Below are 16,266 nucleotides of genomic sequence, written 5' to 3' on the forward strand. Positions count from 1 at the left end.
AGTCCTTGCCCCGGGTTGGTATGCCCCTTTAGTCTGGTTTTGTTTTATGAGCCTGTCTAATCTTTGGCTGAAGGGTGAACCTCAGGAGTGACTTCATTACTGAGCTAAAAAGGTGTCTGGGGACCATACTCTTGGGGTTTCTCCCTTCAGGGCTCCAAGTGGAGCCCTGCTGGCACAGTGGTTAAGAGCTTGGCTGTTAACCAAAAGGTTGGCAGTTCAAATCCACCAGCCGCTTCTTGGAAATCTTATGGGGCAGTTCTGCTTTATCCTATAGGGTAGCTATGAGTCAGAATCGACTCGATGGCAATGGTTTGTTTTGGTTTTTGGTTTCCGAGGTATTTTTACACCCTTCAGGGGCAGGACTGTGTGCTTCTGGCTTTGACAGCAGTCACCGATACAAAGTCATATTTAGTAAACTTTGAAAATGCTTAATGTTGTCGTTTGTCCTTTATTTCAGTGTACGCTGTTCTACTTACTGGACTAAAAATACATTTTAGATAATTAAAAGCAATCTATCATTCATGTGTTTGGGTATAGACTATCCATGCAAAAGACGATAATAAAAATACAAATAGCATTAGTAAGGAGCAAATCAAGTAACATTTTGACCACATTTGAATGGACAAGAGAAAATGTTTTTAAAAAACATCTCAAAGTATTTTATTATAGCTGTTTGGTTTGCAGTCATATTCGGGAAACAACTATGCAGATTTGCGTTTGATGTGGATGTGATCTACAAGTAACATATTTAGGATGAATTTTCTTAGACATTGCTAACAAATGCCAGTTAAGGTGTCTGTTTTATTTTTTGTCGTTATTTAGTGCCCTTATTAAGCAAGTGAACAGATCGATAGACGGGACAGCAGATGATGAAGACGAGGGTGTCCCCACGGATCAGGCCATCAGGGCGGGCCTTGAACTGCTTAAGGTAGCTCCCTATCTGAAATTAAGTGCCTGATTAGATGCCTGTCAGGTACAGTGGAGATTTTTATTCTTCAAGTTTGTTTCTTAAGTTTATATGACCTAAGGTAACATTTTCTCAATTGTTTTAGGTAATTTAGAAATTACATGTTTATTTTAACACATAAACTAAATATTTTAAGGTCTAAAATTATATGGTCTTAATGATAAGTATACTGAAATACTTAAGTACGATTTGAAGGTGTTGTTAGTGAGCAAAGAGGATGCTAACTCTACTGCAGAACGGGCCACGTTCTTCCTAAAAAGCCACTTTATTTCTCATTTTGTTAGATAAAAAATACTCTTAATGTCTTTTACTAATTATAAAAAATATCAGGTTATTGTTGACAGTTTAGAAAATAGAAAATCATAAAGAAGGAAACACAAACCTAGCTGTACGTGAACTTCGTTTCTTTTGTTTCCTGTTAGTCTTTTTAAAACGCACGTTTTTAGATAGTTGAGAGCAGACTGAGTATAGAATTTTATATCCTGTATTCCCTTAATAAATGTTAAGCATTTTTCTCAGTGTGTTTTAAGACAGTGTTTTTAAGAGTGCCAAAACACAGAGCTGATTTTTGGTTGTTGTGTAGTAGCTGTTTGCCTTTGGACAAGTTAATTACTTCTGCTTCCTTATCTGCAGTGGAGATAATAAAAGTACTTACCGCAAAGAGGATCGAATTAAATCTTGTGCATAGATTTTTAGCACAGTGTCTGGCTCATATTAAAAATAACATTGTTTTTCGAAGTAGTTATTAGTAGTCCACTTTTAGGGTAAGTCATAGTTTTCCTAATAATTTTCCTATTGTTGGATGTTTACATTTTTCCAGTTTTATTCTTCTGTAAACAGTGCTTAGGTGAGTATCTCTGTGTAAGATCTCTTGCCAGTGTCTTATGTTTTTGGCGTCCTAGATGAGCATTCCAAGAGAGTGGTCCAAGAGAATGATCATTTTCTACAATCTTGGATGCATATTGCCAAATTCCTTCATAGAGAAATTGTACTCCTCAGTATTGTTACGAAGTTGCTCACCTCCCTACCTTCACAAACATGGAATATAGTAAATTGTTAAAAGATCTGCTAATTTTATCAGCAAAAGGAATGTTTTCATGTGCATGGTTATTACTAGTGAGATTTACCTTCCATATGTTCATCATTCATGTTTTCCCTGTGGTGAAGTCATTATTTTTATATTTTGTCCATATACCTAGTGGTATGTCAATCTTCTATTTTTTTAAACTGATTTAACCGAGCTTTTTATAGATTAAAGATATTAACTCTGATATACTTATTGCCCAGTTTGTGTTTTGCTATTTTTTTTTTTTTGGTTGGTTTTGGGGTTCCTTTTGATACATAGATGTTAACATTTTATATGGCCAAATTCAACCATATTTTCCTTTGCTATTTTATAGAAAGTATTTGATATATTAACAGAATATTACATATTCTGTTAGATGTAAATTATGAACTATAGCAATAAAGTCATAGCAGTGAAAATTAAATAGAATATTAACCCAAATTAAATAGAGTATTAATAATACTGTTGAAGTTTCCTGTGCGGTTTTCCCCCACTCACATCCTCCAGGTGTAATTGTCCTGAATTTTGGGTTTATTATGCTTTTACTGTTCTTTATAGTTATGTATTTGTGTCTGTGTATATATCTCTATGTGTATGTCTAAGTAATATCTGACATACATCTAACAGTATTTATTTTGCTTGTTTATAAATTTCATAAATATGGCATTATACAGAAATACATTTTTGGTACTTAATTTTTTATATCCCACATTTGATTTCCATTGCTTATTTTAAGCTTAAAAATTCCTATCACATTTAGAGTTTTATAAAAATTATTATTAAACAATAACCCGTCTGAAATTTATTTTGAAAGTGTGTTTTGTGAGGGAAGATTTAAAATGATTTTCTCCAAGTGTCTAACCAGTTTTGCCCTGACTTTTTATTAAAAAATTACATTCATTCTCATTTATTTTCTGTTGCCATCTTTATAACCTCTTACAGTCTATGTAATCTAGGTGCTTATGTATGCTAGGATCTGTCTATTGGTTTACCTTTTCTGTTTCATGATTTTTCTAATGTGACTACCACGCTGATTTGGTTACTGTAACTTTGTAATGTCTTTTACTTCCTGGTGTTTTGCCGCCTTCCCTAGAACATCCTCTAAAAACGTTCTTGGCTAATCTCATCTAATGATCTTTATTTAAAAGTATACAGATATTTTGTTAAATTTTGTCTCCTTGTTCCCTTTCTCTTCCTCTCACCACACCCCCAAAGAAAAAACAAAATTCAAACTTGAATCAAAATCCAAATTATTTTGACTAGAGTTATATTAGCTTGTAGTTTCATTTGGGAAGAATTGATTTCTTTAGATCATGCAATTTTCCTACACAGGAACATCTATTTCTGTCTTCTGTTATATATTTGAGCAAAATTTTATTTGTAAGACTCTGTTTCTTGTTAGCAGAATTATTGTACTGGCAATTGATTTGCAGTATTTCTAATATGTAACATTTCATCCTTGAATATTTATAAAGATGAGAAGAGTTTAAAATAGTTTTTATGGCTCATTTTGTAGGTCCTCTCATTTACACATCCCATCTCGTTTCATTCTGCGGAAACCTTCGAGTCTCTCCTGGCTTGTCTGAAGATGGATGATGAGAAAGTAGCAGAAGCTGCACTACAAATTTTCAAAAACACGGGAAGCAAAATTGAAGAGGATTTTCCACACATCAGATCGTGAGTTGAGCTTATTCCAATAGCTTGGAAAACAGAAGAAGAATTTCCTGTTTCTTGATTTATGTAATTGTTGGGATCTTTCCAATGTTGAAGAAAAAACAGTCTAGGTTATCCTAGGTCTGTACTGTTCAAATTGAATTCTCATTTCCTGGGAGAAAGCGTTGGTATCTTAGAAGAGTCGTGAAAATGTTGGCTGTAAACATTTCTGAAGCATTAGTTTTGCTTAAAGATTTTGACAAAAACAATTTTATAGTATAACAGTCTCCAGTATATTACTGTTGTTGTTAGATGCCATCCACTCGGTTCCAACTCATAGCGACCCTACGTACAACAGAAGGAAACACTACCCGGTCCTGTGCCATCCTCACAATCATTGCTATGCTTGAGCCCTTTGTTGCAGCCACTGTGTCAGTCCATCTCATTGAGGGTCTTCCTCGTTTTTGCTGACCCTCCACTTTACCAAGCATGATGTCCTTCTCCAGGGACTGGTCCCTCCTGATAACATGTCCAAAGTATGTGAGACAAAGTCTTGCCATCCTCGCTTCCAAAGAGCGTTCTGGCTGTACTTCTTCCAAGACAGATTTGTTCCTTCTTCTGGCAGTCCGTGGTATATTCAGTGTTCTTTGCCACCACCATAATTCAGAGGCATCAATTCTTTTTCTGTCTTCCTTATTCATTATCCAGCTTTTGCATGCATATGATGGAATTGAACACATGGCTTGGGTGAGGTGCACCTTAGTCGTCAAAGTGACATCTTTGCTTTTCAAGACTTTAAAGAGGTCTTTTGCAGGGCATTTGCCCAATGCAATACGACATTTGATTTCTTGAGTACAGCTTTCGTGGGCATTGATTGTGGATCCAAGTCAAATGACAAGTGTGTTATAGCACAGAGTAAACAGCTCACGTGCGTTTAATATGCGGTAGAGAATTCCAGAGCACTTGCTGCAGGACTGTCCACAGCACTGTCGTCTTTCCTCTGTGCTTAAGGCTACTGGACAGAAGATTTTCCGAAGCAGGGCTTTACTTCTGACAGGAAGCAGGGAAGCATGGAATATTCATCTTTACAGCGGTGTGCTTTTTTTCTGGGTTCCAGTGTCCCTAAGTATCGGAAATGGAGCTGTAAACCTGGAGAATGCTTCAGAGTGGCTGATCTTTGTTCAGGGAGTGTACAGTAGCTCAAGAGATTAAGTCTTCATTCTTTATAGATCCCTGCTTTCTCCTCCACATGCATCTCTCCTACCTCTTCCTGGATAGAGGACCTGATGTGTGGTCCTGAGATTGCCGCAGTCCTGCGTGGTTGGTTGTCGCAGCGGCGACGGTTGTCGGGGCGTCGGAGACAGTAACCAATGCCACAACTCTTACAGAGGAGTGGGGCCAGGAGGGTCACTCTGAGGAGTCGAACCTTGGCTTCAGTCCCTGGAGTTTATTTATAGTCAGTACAGCAAACAGTGAAGCAAATAACAGAACGATGGGCTTTGGGTGAATAACAATAAGTTTCGGGCAAGGGAGGAGGAATTCAGGTAAACAAGCCAATCAGTAACGGGTTTGGAAAAACAAGTCGTGACAAGTCTCAGCATGTTGGGGACAAGTCTCAACATGTTGTGCAGGATAGAGGCCTTTATACATCCGTATTTTAATGGCACGTATCCCCACAGTTGGTGTCACCTTTACGTGCTGCTCCTGCCTCAGCCGCTGGCCCAGTTAGTGCGCTTGGAGTGGTGCTTGCTTCTTCACGCACACGGCTGGTCTGTGGCCCCTTCCCTCAGACAGACTGTCAGCAAAGCCAGCTCCTGGAGCCTCAGGTGTAATTTTTGTTGTCCTTTTCTGATGGCGTGAACTTAATTCTAGGAACTGCTGATAAATAGAACAAAGGCGTTATTTAAACGGTAATTGAAATATATCAGGATTTTGTAACCGTAGTATTTTCTGGCAAGAGCAAGGAACCTTATTGTTTGGAAATGACTTCTTAATTTTTAAGTGAAGCCAGAGTAAAGATCTCTTTTTGGAATGGTGTTGTGGCTCTCCTGTTCAGATCAGAGTTTTGTTAAGACTGTATGTGTGTGTGTGTGTGTCTGTGTGTGTCTGTGTCTGTCTGTCTGTCTGTATATAACTATATACAATCTACTAACTGCCCACTTACTGTACTAATTCATTGAAACCTTGTAACGGTTCAGTGAAGTGTGGTTGTTATATTAATCTTCCAAATGAGGAAACTAAGGGTAGAGAAGTAAATGGCTCTAGCTATGTAGCTAGCAAGTGGTAGAGCCAGGATTTGAATTTAGGCCTGCTTGGCTGCAGTGCCTGCAGCCTACCTATTATCGTACAGTTCTGTTCTTAACTAGAGCTTTGAACAAGGCTTTTATTATTTTCCTTCTAGACTGTCTTTCCTTTATATTTTCAAGAACCGTTGATATATTTGTAGGAGAACTCCGAGAGCAGGGTGGAAAGGTGGACGTTTTAGAACACACAAGGGCATTTTCAAACGTGGTGCTTTAATGTGGAACTGCAGTACTTAAAGTTAACCTGACTTGTATGCTGAGTATATTTCCAGTGTCTCTATGAGGAGAATTAACTCAGCTGATACTGAATACCTGCTGTGTGCACACACTGTTCTCGATGAAGTATCTCACAGTGTATGGCTTCCAGGAGATAAAATGTGTGCGCAGATTTTATGTTTAAAATTATTAAATTGGCTAAGTTGACTTTTTGAGGAAAAATGATAGATTTAAGTGAATGTTTATTACATTATCTTCCCTAGAAGTCACCAAAACAATTTAAAAGAACCAAAAGAAAAATGTATATAAGTGGAACCTCCCACAAACTGGACAGAATTGGTGCCAGATATGATACCACTTAGACCAAATTAAATGTAGATGAAAACCTAGAAGTAAAGTCTACAAGAAATGTGCAGCCCTGTAATGGTGGGTGTGGGAGTGTAACACTGAATAAAGAAATTAGGAAAAGTTAGGTCCCCCAGTAACTGTTCTTGGAATAACTGGCCGCCATTTTGAAAAGAAAAATCAATGTAAACTGTCTGCCTTGACTTTACATGTATTATAGATGGGTGAAAGATAAAGCCTTGATTAAGATGTTAAGTATATAAAGTGAATTAATAAAAGTATTAGAACCCCATAGTTCTCTATAGCTCCTTTTTTATGGAGAATAGGACAGTAATGCCAAGTCGTAAATAAAATACCAATAGATTTGAGTATTTTAAAAAATATGTTGTGAAAGCGTTGAGAAGTTCCGGCTGCGTCCAGGCACAGTTTAGGTGCTGAGGGTGGTGACAGAGCAGGTGAAGTCTCTGACTTATATTGCACTGGGGGAACCACTCTTCAGACAAAAGCAGAAATGAGAAAATAAGTTGGAAATGCAAGTGATGGCTGGGAAACTGTGTTCAACTTACATGATGAAGAAAAGTTTAATGTCTGTCACGTATGCAGAGTGTTAACAAAGTCACAGCAGGACACTAGCAAAGGGAATGAACAAGAAATTCACTCATGGGAGACCGTCCGGAATCATGGAAAGACATTTCTGACTACTAAGCGTAATCCAGAAGATAAGCATAAGTAAGAATGATTGTGTGATAATGACCCGTGTCAGCTGGCTACCAGTGATGCCGCCTTTCTGGGCTGGCAGTGTAATAACAGGGCAACTTAAAATGTGTGCGGTCTTTAGCTGGGCAGTTTCACTTTTAGGAACTTAATGCTGGAGAGACATTTGAGAAGATGTCTGCATGATGGTATATGGGGAGGGTCCAGTTAGAAGCAGAAACCATACTAGTTATTTTGAACAAGAAGTTAGTACAGATGTTTGAAGGCTGAAAGCACGCACAGGTTCCTTTGGTAACCCTGAGGTGGTTAATTGTTGGCCGCAGCCACCAGCTCGAGGGCTCGGGGAGTGCCTGGGAAGAAGTGGTGTTAAGGGGTACTGCCGAGTGGGTGGAAGGCTTGGCGTGGCCTGAACTACCATGGTGAGGGGATGGCTTGGCTGTTTCTGGGGGGCAGTGAAGCGAGCTCCCAGAGGGCCTAGAGAAGCTGCAGGGTCTCAAAAGAACATAATGGGAAGCCAGCTGGCTAGGGAGTCTGGGAAATGTAGTCTGCAGATGTATGTGTTCACCATCTTACAGCAGATTATAGAAGCTCAGGGACAGTAGGTAAATAACCAGCACACGGGTGTTTCTGGTACTGTTGTGTAGGTTAAAAACTAAAATGAAAGCACTGAAAATGCTCGTTAGTAGGAGACTGATTAGGTTAGCTATGGTGGAGCCTTACACAAAGAGCTGTATGACTATTAAAAAGGATGATGTTAGCAATGTCTGACTTAGGAGATTCTCCACGACGTTGTCGAGTGAAAAACTGCTTCCAAATAGTATGTGTTACGTATCCTTTCTCCTCTGACGCGTGTGGCGTTCTCCACTCAGCAGCAACTGGTCAGCTATGTGTGAAGACACCTTTAGGAGAGTGTTCACCAAGATGTTAACAGTAATTACTTCAGGGTGGTGGGATTTTTAATTTTATTTTATGTTTTTAATATATTTTTCAGTTTTGTTTGCATTTTCTACATGTATGTGATTACCATCGGGGGAAAAACCCTTCGATTTTAAAGAAGAAAATAAACTTAGTCAATTTAAGGGATTCCTAAATAGGAATTTCTTAATAGAAAAGCGGTCAGAGAAGGTAGTTGTTTTATTGATGTTTCACTAACTTCTAAGACTCCACCTTGTACTTCAGAATTCTTGAAATTGTGTGGGTTATTTTCTTCTCTGTGTTTATTGGTTTGGTTTCTTTTTTTTTCTATAATTGCTTGTTGAAATAAATGAATACACAAAACTCTGGATGCGCTTAAAATTTCCTGTAACTGTCTTAAAAAAAACCAAAGCAAAGTCACTTCTTGCTTGTGTGTGACCTCTGGTTTTTCTCTTGATTACTGAGAAAAGAGATTGTCAATGTGTATAATGTAAGATATGAGTTATGATAAGGTAGGTCTTACCTGGGGAGTTTTGTTACTGAAGTAACCACGAAAGTTTCCATTATACAAAGAAGCTACAAACCGTAGAGTAAAAGGATAATATTTTAATAAGACTCTCATTTTTAAAAATATTGTTGAAAATTTCATACGGATGGCTAACTCCCATGAATCTGTCAGCCAGCTTTAACAATGGGTAACTTCTGGCCGGTTCTGTGTAATTTATATCTCCGCCCACTGCCCCTGTTCTCCTTCAGTTTGAAAGCAGATCCCCTATACTGTCATCATTTCATCTACATATCTAAAAGATAAGAACTTTTAAGAAAAAATCACAATACCTTTATCACACACACAGTTTACAGCAACAACTTAATCATATCCTGGTAATTTTCTTAAAAATGTAGTGATTTATTTGACAGTTAGAATCAGGGTCTGAATTAGGCTCGCTTGTTGTGAGTGGTTGACGTGTCTTTGAGTCCCTTGTGATCACAGGCCACCCGTAGCTCCCTCTCTTCTTGTGAGGCGTTTGATGAAGAAACCAGGTCATTTCTCTTGTAGACTTTCCCACAAACTGGTTTTCACCAGTTGTATCCCTGTGGCATAATTTGTCAGGTTTCTTGAATTTTCTGTAAATTGATGAATCTAGAGGCCTGATTGGATTCTGGTTCAGTTTTTGTTCCAGTACTACTTGGTAGGCGGTGGTATGCTCTTCTGTCAGAAGGTACACAATGTCTGTCATCTCTGGTTCTCTGATGTTAGCAGCTGTTGACACAGTTGTCAGTGGTGATAGTCTTCTGTCAGTCTTTCTTCACTCACTAGCAGGGTCCTTTTATAAAGAGGAACTTCTCATGTACTCTTTGGTCACCCAGTATCCCATTGGATAGGAAAGGCAGTATAAAGGCTGGATTCTCATATGCTATTTAATAGACTGAGTTTACTAGCATCCTCTAGAGGCGACCAATTAAGTGCTGTTTTTATCAAACATCATGATAGACACCTGGGGTTTACGTATTTGTGGTTCCATCTGTTTGCAGCCGTCACTCACTCACTGATGCCCAGATTGCCTCATCTCTGAACTTGAATGGGCCCCTGAGTCCGTCCTTTTGAGCAACCCCAGTAGTTTTTGTTAATTTCTTTGCTATCTTGTATGACAAGATGTTCTGGGCCCATTTTGTCCATGTCCTGTCCCAGATCTGGAACCAGCCACTTCTACAGGAGCCCTGGTTCCTGTGAATGGGAAGTGGTATTGAGAAATCTCAGTGTGAGTGCCGAGGGTACTAATTGCTAATGTGTGGGTGGTGTTTCTAGGACGATTCAGTAGACACAACTGAAAAATCTTTTTTGAAAGATAAAATGCATCATGCATGTATACTAAGAGTTCCAATCCAGAGTCAGGACTACAGCATTTTTACTAAACCTTTTTGATTTTACATTTATATCTCTGTTCCCCATGCTGAGAATTCATAGGGTGATAACATTATAATATTACATAATAACTGTTTGCATTATCTCATATTACAGCCATAACAATCTCAAATAGCAGTAACACCGCCAGTATGATTCCTAGAAACAGCTGTTTGTTTAAGTATTTCTCATGTATCTCGGGTATCTACCATTAGGGGTTTATAGTCACATTCTTATGTCTTAAAGTTAATTGGAACTATCCCTCTTTGGGTAGTTATACCACGAATGGATATACTCTTTTGTTGATTTGTTTCTTTCTTTCTTTCTTTTTTTTTTTTTAAGAGGTCGCTTTTTAAAAATTATATAAAATATTCACTGGTTCTAAAGTGAGATTTAAAAAGCAAGATATCTTTAAGATGTCTAACTTCTATCTCCCGACCCTCTACCTTGTTCCCCTTTCCCAGTAGATAAAGACAAACTTATCCTTCCACGCACATGCCTGTCTGTGTTTCAGTGTGTATATTTACGTACCCCTTTGACAGTGATAAACATATGCAGTACATGCTTTTCTCCATTCTGCTCTTTTCTAACTGTGTACACTGGCACTTATCCTGTAGTTAAATATAGAGATGTTCTCATTTATTTTTGTGGCTGTATCATAGTCTATTTAACCGTTTCCTTATTGGTGGACTTTTGGATTGTTTCCAGTATTACAAATAGTCCTGTAGTGAATACCATATTTTTACGCAAGTGATGCACGCCTTCTACGTTTGTTTGCTAACTGTGCCATCCCCTGCTGGGTATTTTCTTAACTGTGCTATGCTAATTTTTTTTTTTTTTTTATAACAGCAACATGAAAAAAATTGGTATAGTGGAGCTTATAAAAATATCTCGCTGGGCAAGGGTGTGGTTGGCAAACAAATGTAGAAGTCGTGTGTTATTTATGTAAAAATACAGTAGCCTTGTGTATGCCTATCTTGGTGGCTTTGACAGTTATCAAAGCAGAAGAGTCAGAGCATGTATAATTTTGCTGACGGTGGCTACAGTCCCCTCCGCAGTGACTTCATCACGCTGGTGGTGGCTACAGTCCCCTCCTTAGTGACTTCACCAGGCTGCATTCCCACTGACTGTGCATGAGACTGCCTGGCTCCCCAGAGCCTCGCCCACAGACCGTGTCGTTAAGCTTTTGAAGTTGTGCCGATCTGATTGGTGAGAAATGGCATTTCAAAATCAGCTTTATTGAGGTATAATTTACATACAGTAAAATTCACCAATTTTAAGCATATGATTTCATGAGTGTTGACAAGTGTATACAGTCATGCAGTTACCACCACAGTGAAGATACAACCGTACCTGCTGCTGTGGAGTCAGTTCCAGCTCATGGCAACCTCATGTGTTAGAGTAGAACTGGGCTCCATAGGGTGTTTTTGGCTGAAGCAGATCACCAGGCCTTTCTTTTGCAAAGCTGCTGTGTGGGTTTGAACCGCCAACCTTCGGTGAGCCACCGAGTGCTGCACCGTTTGCACCATCCCAAGATACAGAGGATATCAGTACTCCACAGATTTCCCTTGTCCCCCCTGCGGTCACCTTTCCATTCACTCCCCAGCCTCTGGCAACCGCCACTCTACTTTCTGTCAGTTTAATTTTGCTTTTTCTAGAATTTCACGTAAATGGAATCATGCAGTACACACCCACTCCTCACTTACCGACTGTCTCATTCTCTGACATGTCGTATTTACGACAATAGTAAAAAATCTACTATCTGAGTGTTTTGTGCATTAACGTGGCAGCTGGCGTGGCAGCTGCAGAGCATTCCCTCCCTCAAGGAGGGTCTCTTGGGTGGCCTCTGGAAAGCTGGGTTGCGCTGCCCTGTGCCCTCCACTCCCTCCTGTCAGTGGGGCCGGCCTCCTCCGTGACCACGGCCTCCGGGTGGACACGCAGGCAGCACGGAGCCAGCGGACACCTGCCCTGGGTTCCCAGCTCCTACGTGGCCTGAGGCCTGCAGCTCAAAACTGCTGTGGGGTAGGATGGGAGGAAGAAAAGAGGCACCAGAGAGGGTGTTTGGAAGAAATGCGTGCAAGTTTAATGACATCACTAAGTGAGCTGAACTAGGCCTGAAGCCTCTGTCTCGATGGGACTGGGTGTGTATCCTGGCTCCCAGAGCCCCCCAGGAAGCCCCGAAAAGGGTCTGCAGGGGTGGGAGTGCAGCCCTGGAGGCGGCTCTGTGAGGGAAGCTCTGACCCAGCACAGGAGGAAGGTGAAGTGGTTAAGCCGTGGGCCCTCCAGTCACACAGCCTCACTTCATCCAGCTGTGTCTCCTCCAAACCACCTTCTCTGCAGAGGAATAATCCATAACTGGGCTCGTCACAGTGATGAGCAAATCAGTAAATCTTAGCTGTTATTATTTCTGTGATCATATTTTCTAAATTAAAAAAGTGAAACAAACGATCTGAAAACAAAAATACTCCTCCATTTTTGCATAACGCTGATTTTCGCATAATGACCTTGTCTTTGGAACCTAACATGTTAATAATAAGTGAGAAGTGGGTGTATGCTAATAAGCACATTCATTGAGTTTTTAATTCCATTTATTGTCATTTTTAGAAATTCTATTTTTTTCAAGTCTTCTAGTTTACTTTTTATTATTTTTAATTTCTTGCATATATTTTCAGACTTACCTATTATTTCTTTAAAATTATAATTATATAATCTGTTCGGTACTTAAAATATCTGAAGTCTGTGTGAGTGTTCTTGACATCTGGTATCTTTACTGGTCCTTGCTTACCATGCTTTGTTTTCTTAGGTGCTTGGTTATTTTTGGCTGGGTTCTGCTCATCATTCTGAAAACATCTTATGTGGACATTCTTTGAACCTAGGATGAAGATGCCCACTTCTAGGCAGAACTTGAATTTACTCTTTAGGTGCTTGGGAGTACTATCATTTGGGGATCACTAAGTCATATCTTGAGGTTCTCTGGACCACTTACGTCATGTGAACCTCAGCAAATGTGTAGGCCCATGGCCAAAGCTAATTAGCTGTTTATCCCCCGTATCCTTTATTTCCCTGGCTATAACACATTCTTGCCCTGCTGAGTGCCAAGACAACCTTCTCTGCTGTCCCCTGTGGGTGGGGAGAGGGCACATGTGTAGTTCAGAGGGAAGCCCTGACCCAGCACAGGAGGAAGGTGAGGTGGTTAAGCTGTGGGCCCTCCAGTCACACAGCCTGACTTCATCCAGCTGCGTCTCCTCCAAACCACCTTCTCTGCAGAAGAATAATCCATAACTGGGCTCGTCACAGTGATGAGCACATTGGTAAATCTTAGCTGTTATTATTTCTGTGATCATATTTTCTAAATTAAAAAAATCAGACAAATGGTCTGAAAACAGAAAAAAAAATAATCTTCCATTTTCACATAATGATGATTTTCACACAAACACCTGGTCTTTGGAACCTAACCATGTCAATACGTGACAGGTTATAGTGAGTATAGTCTTTCTGTCATACTTCTTCTACTTAGCATAATGCTTTCGAGATTCATCTGTGTTATTGTGTGTGTGTCATTGTTTGCTCTTTTTTATTGCTGAGTAGTATTCCCTTGTATAGATATAGCCGTTTTGCTTATTCATTCACAGTTGATGGACATTTAGATTGTTTTCAGTTTGGGACTCTTACAAACAAAGCTTCTTTGACAAGTCTGTGTAGAGATGTTTTCATTTTTCTTGGGTAATTGCCTAGGAATGGAATTGTGGGCTTTTATGTTAAGTATATATTTAACTTTGTAAGATACTGCCAAATTGTGTTCCAGAGTATCTATACCATTTTGCATTCCCATCAGCAATTTTAACTCTGTATCTTCACCAACACTTGTATTGTCAGTTTTTAAAATTTTAGCCTTTCTGATGAGTGGGTAGTGGTTGGCTAGTGGTATATCACTGTGGGTTTAACTTTGCGTTTTCCTAATGACTAGTGATGTTGAACGTCTTTTCACGTGCGTAGTTATTTATAATCTTCCTTGATGGAGTGTCTGTTTAAGATCATTTGCCCATTTTTTAATTGGGTTGTTTGTCTTCTTGCTGGGTTGTAAGAATTCCATGTATTTCTTTGGATACAAGTTCTTTATTAGATATGTGATTTGCCTATTTTCTCCCATTCTTTGGCTTGCCTTTTTATTTTCTTAACAGTCTTTTGAAGAGCAAAAGGTTTTAATTTTGATGAAGTCCATTTTTACCAAATTCATCTTTTATGATTTATATTTTATGTGTCCTCAGAAATCTTTTCCTAATCAGAGATCATGAAGATTTTCTCCTGTGTCTTGCAGAAGTTTTATAGCTTTAGCTCTTATATTTATGTCTCTGATCTCTTTTTGGTTGATTTTTGTATATTTTTGAGGTAAGATCAAGGTTCGTTTTTTTTTGCCAATATAGCTATTCAGTTGTTCTTCCAACATTGGTTGAAAAGATTACCTTTCACCATGTAATTAGCTTGGCGTTTTTGTTGAAAATCAATTGGCACATATGTGTATGTGTGTTTCTGTGGTATGATTTATATGTCTGTCCTCTCACCAATCTCACACTTGTTGTAGTAATCTTAAAATCAGTGTAAGTACTACAACTTTGTTTTTCTTTGTAAAGTTGTTTCAACTATTCTAGGCCCTTTGTATGTCCAGAATTTGTATAATCAGCTTGTCACTTTCTTCAAAAAGCCTTACTAGGATTTTAGTTGGGATTGTGTTGACTTGGACCATTTTGCAGAAAATGACATAATATTGAGTTCTTCTATCCATGAACATGGTATGTCTCTTTATTTAAGTCTTTAATTTCTGTCAGCAGTATCTTACAGTTTTCAGGATACAGTCTTGCATTTATTTTTTTTAATTTGTTGAAAATATACATAGCAAAATGTACAACAATTTGACAGTTTCTATATGTACAATACAGTGACATTGATTACATTCTTTAAATTGTGCATCCATTCTCACCCTGCTTTTCCAATTTATTCCTCCCCTATTAACATAAATTCACTTCCCCCTAAGCTTCCTATCTAACTTTCCGAGTTGCTGTTAACAATTTGATACCATATAATACGTTATTTAAGAGAGCACAGTGCTCACAGCAGACATTCTTTACTAGTTATGCTAGATTGTTTGATTTAAAGAAGGCTTCAGGGGACATTTTCGTTTTTGGTTTCAAGGTTAAAAATGATCTTAAGGCAGTAGTTTTGGGGGTTCATCCAGCCTCAGTGGCTCCAGAAAGTTTAGATTCCATGAGAATTGAAATTCTTTTCCACATTCTTCTCCCTTTTGATCAGGCTTCTTCTGTAGAATCTTTGATCAAAATGTTCAGTAATGGTAGCCAGGCACCATCCAGTTCTTCCAGTCTCTTGGCGAGGGAGGCAGTTGTTCATGGAAGCAGTTAGCCACACAATCCATTTCCTCCCCCTGTTCCTGACTCTTCTTCTTCTTCTGTTGCTCCAGGAGAATAGAGACCAGTTGTTGTGCCCTGGATGGCCACTTGCAAGCTTTTAAGTCTTGAACTTCTTTTGTTAAATGTACTCCTAAATATTTTATACTTTTTATGCTGTTGCAAATGGTATGTTTTAAAATTTCAATACCCAGTTTTTTGTTGCTATTGTATAGAAATAAAGTTGCTTTTTTTCTATTAGTTTTATATCTTGTGACCTTGTCTAATTCAGGTATTAATTCTAGTGGCTTTTTTTTTTTTTTTTGGTAGCTGTCTTAGGATTTTTACATAGATGATCATAGTGTTTTCCAAATAAAAGCCATTTTCCTTTTTCCTTTCCAATCAGTATGTCTTTTATTTTTATTTTTTTAACCTATTGCACTGGGTAAGACTTCCAGTAAAACGGTAATAGACGTGGTAAGAGCGGACATCCTTGCCTTGGGTGCTGCCTTAGAAGGAAAGCATTCAGTCTTTGACTGTTGAGTTTCATATTAATTGTGGGGTTTTTTGTAAGTGTCATTTATCAGGTTGATGAAGCATCCTTCTATTCTTTGTTTGCTGAGGGTTTTTATCATGAAGAAGTGTTGAACTTTGTCAAATGCTTTTTCAACATCTATTGTGATGATCACATGGTTCTTTAAAAATTACAGTGGTATTTGAATGCTAATCAACTTTCCATTCCTAGGATGAAGTGTATTTGACCGTGATGAGTTCTCTTTATTATA

At 38.7% G+C, this 16,266-nt stretch overlaps 1 protein-coding gene across 9 annotated transcripts in view; it reads left to right on the top strand.

Moving 5' to 3' along the window:
• Nucleotides 1–16,266, top strand: part of PDS5B (PDS5 cohesin associated factor B) — a 122,547-nt gene that overhangs the window by 57,664 nt on the left and 48,617 nt on the right. For all 9 annotated transcript variants that reach the window (XM_023740355.1, XM_023740348.1, XM_023740350.1 and 6 more), the window contains exons 17-18: nucleotides 823–928; nucleotides 3,550–3,710. In XM_023740355.1, the coding sequence (XP_023596123.1) occupies nucleotides 823–928; nucleotides 3,550–3,710 (267 nt within the window). The remainder of the gene's footprint in view (nucleotides 1–822; nucleotides 929–3,549; nucleotides 3,711–16,266) is intronic.

Source organism: Trichechus manatus, unplaced genomic scaffold, assembly GCF_000243295.1.
Source record: "Trichechus manatus latirostris isolate Lorelei unplaced genomic scaffold, TriManLat1.0 scaffold00153, whole genome shotgun sequence".
Classification (NCBI taxonomy): domain Eukaryota; kingdom Metazoa; phylum Chordata; class Mammalia; order Sirenia; family Trichechidae; genus Trichechus; species Trichechus manatus.